The sequence below is a fragment of the Squalius cephalus genome (genome assembly GCF_949319135.1).
Source record: "Squalius cephalus genome assembly, chromosome: 16".
NCBI lineage: Eukaryota > Metazoa > Chordata > Actinopteri > Cypriniformes > Leuciscidae > Squalius > Squalius cephalus.
The window spans coordinates 32952756-32960255 of NC_137137.1; the positions used below are offsets into that span (position 1 = coordinate 32952756).

The window sequence follows — 7500 nt, forward strand, 5'->3', positions numbered from 1 at the left end:
TATTCTGTCATGATAATCTATAAATCGCGTTCCCGGGGGCGGGGTTTATGTAAATTTTAGGGTTAGTGATGTCACTAGCCCGTTGTAGTTCTTAAAATGCTATTTTTTAAAAGCAAATATCTCCCTTTGCTTTGAACTTTGAGCGTTGTAACTTTGCAGATGTTGTTTATGCTCAAACAGCAACATTACACACGAACTAAAGTTAGAAAAGAGAAATCATAGTCAACCACCAATATAGAGATCCCTCTGAAATCCATTTTGTGAAGGCAGATTAGCGCCATCTGGTGAGAGAAAAGACAGAAAAACATGTAATTTTACGGTGTTACCACTAGATGCCTGTATAGCTCTCTATAGAGAGGCTTGTGAATTCCCTAGTAGTTTTTTAGACAAAATTACTTAATTAATTAATTACTACAAACTAATACTTAAAAGTGACACTGAAGACTGGCGTAATGATGCTGAAAATTCAGCTTTGATCACAGGGATAAAGTATATTTTACTATATATTCACATAGAAAACAGTTATTTTAAATTGGATTAATATTTCACAATATTACTGCCTTTACAGTATTTTTGATCAAATAAATTACATCCTAAAAAACAGTTTTCAAACTAACTTCAAAGGCTCCATAATGACATCTCTAAAAATATAAGACATTCAAATGAGCCTTACTGTTAAACAAGCACATATTTAAAGACTACAATGATTATTAAACATGGAAAACTATAGACTGAAGGCAGCATTTTGTGTAACGGGAGGGTTATCGGTGTCACAGCTTAAAGGAGAACTCCGGTCAATTTTAACATTGAGCTCATTTTTTTTGTAAATTTGGAGTGCTGTCAGTACAGAGAACAACGACAAAAATCGGTGTTGCCTACACCGTGTTATCCTCTTTTTAACATTTGCACCCTGTTGACTTCAATGGGGCAAGTTTTAAACCTGCTTTTAGCCTCTTAACATCCTTGATGTGTCATTACAAGTGCCCAGCCATGTGAGTGATTCCTTTAGAGTGATCACGGCTGAATCTGACTGCAGTAGATGTGAAAGATATGAATAAAAATGATAAAATTTCAGCCAGCGCACATACCTGTATTTACATCCTGTTTTCGGTTGAAGTCCATAGTAATCGATTGTCGAGTTCACGCGCATGATCGTACGTACTAAACCTATGCGCGTGAACTCGACAATCGACTACTGTGGGCTGAAATAACATCATTTTTATTCATATCTTTCACATCTACTGCAGTCAGATTCACCCGTGTTCACTCTGAAGGAATCACTCAACATGGCTGGGCACTTGTAATGACACATCAAGGATGTTAAGAGGCTAAAAGCAGGTTTAAAACTTGCCCCATTGAAGTCAACAGGGTGCAAATTTTAAAAATAGAATAACTCGCCGTAGGCAACACCGATTTTTGTCGTTGTTCTCTGTATTGACAGCACTCCAAATTTACAAAAAAATGAGCTCAATGTTAAAATTGACCGGAGTTCTCCTTTAATTAAAGGTCAGTAGATTGTTTTTTACTATAGTAAAGAGTTTCAGAAGTAGAAGTTTTTACTATAATTTAGAAGTAGAAGTAGAAGTTTTTACTATAATTTCCCACTGTTTGACAGTTTGTCATGTTGTTTTCCCGCAGGTGATGGCTGAGGCGGATCTCCTCTCCACACCCCATAATATTCAGATCAGCGAGGTGAGCTGTGACTCGTTCCGGATCACCTGGGAAACGGCCCCTGACGACACGTCACGACTGACGCATTACTTCATCGACCTGAGCCGTAAAGAAGGCAGCGAGCCCAACCGCTTCAAGCACAGAGTCAGTATTATACTCTTATTCGGCTGTTTAGATCTTACATTTAGATTTTTATCACAGCCCTTTTTTTACTGTCACACAACCAGGCCCAGTGGAATCGGTCAACTTATTATGAATTGTCACAAGAACAATCCCCTCAGAACAATCTGCTGTTAAACAAGTGAGGACTCGTGATTCACAGCATTGGACCCTGTCGACATTCATTGAATGAAAAACACTGAGACTATATAGAAACTATTACTTTTAATAAACTATTTTAATTAGATTTTTTACCAAGCAATTGAACCCAGAATATTAAATTAACCCTTGTATTAGGTTCACATTCTAGGTGCAATTTCTATGAAGGGGGGCAAAATGACTCTTATTAGATTTAATACAATTCATTATGAAAAACAACATCCGCGTCTGGTTTAAGACATGCTTTTTAAATAATGGAGCAAATACCAGTAAATTGACGAGCGCAAACCTTAGTAAATCACCTTGCGTGATTCATTTAAATACTTTAGTCCCATAAATGTTGCGTCTGAAAGGGAAACTCCTACAAATGCATATGCAATAAGATCAAAAATAACCCTGTCCACTCCTTTTCAGCGCTAATTTATCACTGCGTCTTTAGTAAATCCTGACAGTAGGTATTTGACGTCAAAAGAGGGTTTGCGCTGGAGCAAGCTGTAAATCTGGCCCTTTGAATAGGCCTATTATAAACAGTTTTGGTGTCACGTTTCGATGAAGATGATGACGAGGTGAGGCGAAGTGGATCTTTTAGCAGCTTAAACATTTATTCAATAAAATTCAAGTACGGTATCCAACACAGAAACAGTGTGCGTAAAACAATGCATGGCGCTCGCAACACCAAGATCATGAGTTCAGTTCTCAGTGAAATTAGCATGCATGATGAACTATTAAAAATGAATGCCTTGCACATTTTCTTTGGATAAAACATCTCCCAAATGCAAAAACGTAGCCGTGAATACCCTAATTTCGGGTATGTACAGCTGCCATAAACCATGAAATATCCAGGTCAGATTGACCAGCAAACCTAATTTTGTAATTTAATATGTACATTCTACAATAATTTGCAGGCATGTTCATAACCCTGAATGAAGTTTTTAAAAAAATCAAGAAAAACATCATAGGTTAACCAGTAATTCAAACTGAGCCACAACATAATAAAAGGGTTAGAAGACATATTTTGAATTTCCATGTTTATTTTGAAGTGCTTTCTGCCTGAATAAGGTTAAATTAAGGACAAATCTAAAAAGCATGCGCTGGAGAGGCAGATGGTGTGTGAAGGAGGGTGGCTGTAGGTGTGTTGGTAATGAGCACATCTGACAGGCCCTTCAGGGGTTTCTGTGATGGTCACGCAGGAGAAGGAGAAACCTGACCAAACACTGCTGTGAGCGGATAATGACCAGGACATGTTTCCTCCTGATAAACACCTGAATCGCAGGACAAACACCCTTTATAAAACAACAGGAAAAACACACACAATTAGGATATTGCTTTGCAAAGAAATCTAATTTAGTACACTAGTTCTTTTTGGGGAATCATGCACCTATATATTATTTGTGTGTCTTTATAATTTTTATAAATACAATTGCATATAAAAATCTGCAACACCTTTTGTAATCTAAAATAATTGTGTCTCCTAATCCCAGGCCATCCAGCTCTTTAAAACAATAAAACATAAATAAAATTACGAATAATAATTCGTAAAAAATAAAATTCTTTGCAAAAAAATCTCATTTAGTACACTATTAATTTCGGGCATCATGCACCTATTCATAAATGTTATAAATGTTAAAAAATGTTTTACTTTTTTTAATTTTTATTTATTCATTTGTTTGTTTGTTTATTGGTGAGTCCTCACCACTTGCACATGAAAATCTGCAATAGCGTTTTAAAAACACCTTTTTATATCTAAAATAGTCCAACCAGCCCAATTGATTGATTGATTGATTGATTGATTGATTGATTGATTGATTGATTGATTGATTGATTGATTGATTGATTGATTGATTGATTGAAATCAGCACATAAATTTTATCTAAAATAATTGTGTAACACATTTATCAAAGTTTCAAATCATTTTCTTGAAAGCTGCATTCAAAGTCCACTTGACAAATTGAAGAAATTCAAAAAAGACCACGTGTAAGACTCCCATTGTCAGTGTATTGTGCTGTTTTGCAGCTTTAGATGATTCTGAGCAGTCAGTCAGAACTGAACAGTGTTGGGCCAAGTTATTTCTAAAGTAATGTGATAGAATATTGTGTTAAAAAATGACTAATTGCATTACTTAGTTACTTTTTATGGAACGTAATATGTTACTTTTGCATTCCTTTGTCTTACGTGGGCTGGGCTTGCTGGTTTAAAATAAATAAATAAATAAATAAATAAACACAAAAACAAAAACAACAAAAGTTCTATTTTTAGTACATGTAAACGCCCTTTCAAACCAAAGGTGACATGAATAAGCCTCAGGCTGAAGGAAATGCTAATGCGCTCAAACCTTTCAGCTGTGCTCCCATTCTGGATTGCAGAAGAAAGTTCAACACTCTTCAGCATTAAAACAAAAAATAAACACAAATGTGATGTTTATCTAAAGTCATTTTTGCTCATTAGTATGGCTGAGTTAGATCATTGAAGGTCTGCAACAAAGACACTGGTTAATAAAGTAAGATTAAATACATATAGTATATTTGTGTAATTTAACATTTAATTTTTGCAGTTTTGTGTAATATTCTCAGTTTGTGTACAATGCAAACAGTAAGCAGCTGTCTTTTCCCCGCCATTGATTTATATGCTTTTCGCTGTTATACGGTAGGGGGCGCTATTACATTATTTATTCTTATGAGCGAGTACTGAATCTTCGGATCAAAAAACACAGGTGAAGAAGAAGTAGAAACCAGCAGGATAACATATAATCATATGCAGACGTAAAATAACGCGCTCATCAACATTAAACGGCGTATAAATCAAAACTGCCTAATGTTACTGAATGAAATGTCGACCCTGGACGAGCTTTAGGACTGAGAAGCTTTAGGGGTGTTGACGAACTCAATCTACTGCATCTGTGTTTTGATCATCGATCTGAATCTGATCTGGTTGTAGTCTTTGACAAAAACACGTTTTTCTCAGCTTTTTGCTCAAAATGTTGCTTTTTTAAAAGGAAACTTACCCTCTTACCCATTCAAGTGTTGATAAAAAAAAGAATGCATGAAGCTAAAACTTTTTTGTTTAAAAGCAGAGGCTCTGTTCTTTCTTTTGATACATTGCATGTTCAGATATACGAACACATATACAGATCTACGAACCTGTGTCGCGGTGTGAGAAGGCAGAATCGCGACACACCCCTTTTTTGAAGTTAACATTATACAATACGTAGACCTACACCACAAAACTAGTTGAGGATAACTAGTATTGAAAAATATCAGTCTACACGTTTTATATTTAATATGAGGGAAATAGCCACAGAACATAAAATATTCATTTTATTTTATTTTTCGTGTGCCCATTTATGAGGAAAAAACAATGTTATGGACGTGAGCGCTCTGAGAGCGGCACTAAAAGACTGCTTTAAAACTTTCACAGACCTCAAACAGAAAGCACAAAGCCTTTTTTTAAAGTGAATTTCGTTTTGTATTAATTGTATCTTAATGTTAATCAATGTTTCATCAACCAATTGCCAGGATTTAATAAATCTATATTTACTAAAGAAGTAAATAATAGTAGAAAATAGATAATCACGACACGGAGGCGCCGGCGTGTGAACTGAAGCGCGTCTCATAAATGAACCGAAACTCAGCGTATAAGGTAACCTACTTGCCTCACAGACCTGATATCTTTAGACAGCTTTAAATGTGTACTTTTAAACAGAACAATTCAAAACGAAAGAAAACAGACTGCTCTCTGCTTATGTAATCCGTATGAAATGCGCATTTCTCTCTGGTGCGTTCACTACTGCGAAGTTCGCGAGTCAGCATCGTCAACTTCATCTTTGCAGACGACACAGAAAAAACTTGTTTATTAATAAACAATTAAAATGTCTCCTTGCTATATTTTATATATTCATTACTTTTGCTGGTTCTTTGTGACAGCTTAGGTGCTTTATTGGCAGCGCCACCACGAACGCGTCGGCACCGAAAACATGGAGATTTTTTTCAATCCCTGTTTTGGCAGGGGAAAAACTGATCAGAAAATGTAACGAAAATGTAATGAAACGTTGTAGAAATGTAGTGGAGTAGAAAGTATAATAATTGGTGCAAAAAGTAACGAAGTAAAAGTCAAAAGTATGCACTATTGATTCTACTTAAGTAAAGTACAGATACGTGAAAAATTTACTTAAGTAAAGTAACAAAGTATTTGTACTTCGTTACATTCCACCACTGGGAAAGAGTAAAAGTAATGCGTTTCTTTACTAGTTACTCAAAAAAGTAATCTGATTACTTTACTTGCATTACTTGTAATGCGTAAGCTCCAACACTGGAACTGAGTAAATGTATAACTTCATTGTGTTCAGTTTTTCAAATTCTTGCTGACAAATTAAAGCAATAATGTAGGAGTATTGCTATCTCTTGCACTCGATGGTCGCCAGAAATAAACTGCTGCTGAAATTACATCTGATTTTGCCAGGGCTCTAATATTTCCTGTGCGAGTGGCAGGAAAGGACTTTCATAAGGGGTTGCTATGGTTATTGCCCCTCTGAGCATTTCATAATTGGTTCTGCTTGTCAAAAACTCGAGCCTCCACAACAAGTGTAATTAGCTGTGATAGAGCTCTTACATGTGAGAGGAAATACGTTACGCTTTAGTGAAGTTTGAAAATGTCTTTCACCTTTGACCGAGTCGTCAGAAAACACTGACGATGTTAAATCTGCAGATGTTATATTCTCAGAGATTTTACTGTTGTTTCACTGCTTAGACAATTAGTGTTTCCCATGATTCATTTTATAGGTAACCAGATAAAATGTTATAAGTGATAATTGTCTAAGCAGTGAAACAATAGTAAGATTTATGAGAAGATAACATCTGCAGATTTAACATCCAGTTTGTATCTTTAATATCAAACTTTGTTTTGTATCGACACTATAAATAAATTATTTGGCAATACTGTAGATTAAACAAATTACTCTTAAATATATACAACAACTAATGCTCTGGCCTGTAAAGATACTTCTTTTCAGTGCTTCTCATATATACAATAATCAATTTCTTTTTTTGTTCATGGCCATGTTCAGTCTCTGTGAATGATGCTGACTTCTTCCAAAAAATGACTTTTTTCATTTATAGTTTATTTTCAGTTCATTTTTAACTCAAAAACGTCCAGCTATCCTGTTATTTTGTTATTATTTATATGCTAGTATAGTATTTATTTACATTTTAAATGAGCTTTTATGTTTATATTTTTCGTTCTTTCATTTTAATTTTAGTTTAAACGTACAGTATGGAATTTTTCGCCACTAGGGGTCGCTAACCTCTTTACAATAACAAAGGCATAGTTTGATGACGCAACACATGCTAAGAATTATGGATCTTGTCGTCAACGTCAAGCCGACCGATCTAATAATGTTTATGGATGACTGAATACATCAATGTTTTTATCATGACTGTGATATGAAGCAGGTCGGGATTGCTAAGAGACAGCTATCAGCTCCACACGCGACGCGAGTCCCGCGGATATAAAAGGAAT

The 7500-nt window shown here is 35.3% G+C and overlaps 1 protein-coding gene across 1 annotated transcript in view; it reads left to right on the top strand.

Annotated features, from left to right (window-relative positions):
- phyhip (phytanoyl-CoA 2-hydroxylase interacting protein) overlaps positions 1-7500 on the top strand; it is a 26156-nt gene that overhangs the window by 4281 nt on the left and 14375 nt on the right. The window contains exon 2 of the mRNA XM_079896228.1: positions 1639-1815. Within this exon, the coding sequence (XP_079752354.1) occupies positions 1642-1815 (174 nt within the window). The 5' untranslated portion in view covers positions 1639-1641. The remainder of the gene's footprint in view (positions 1-1638; positions 1816-7500) is intronic.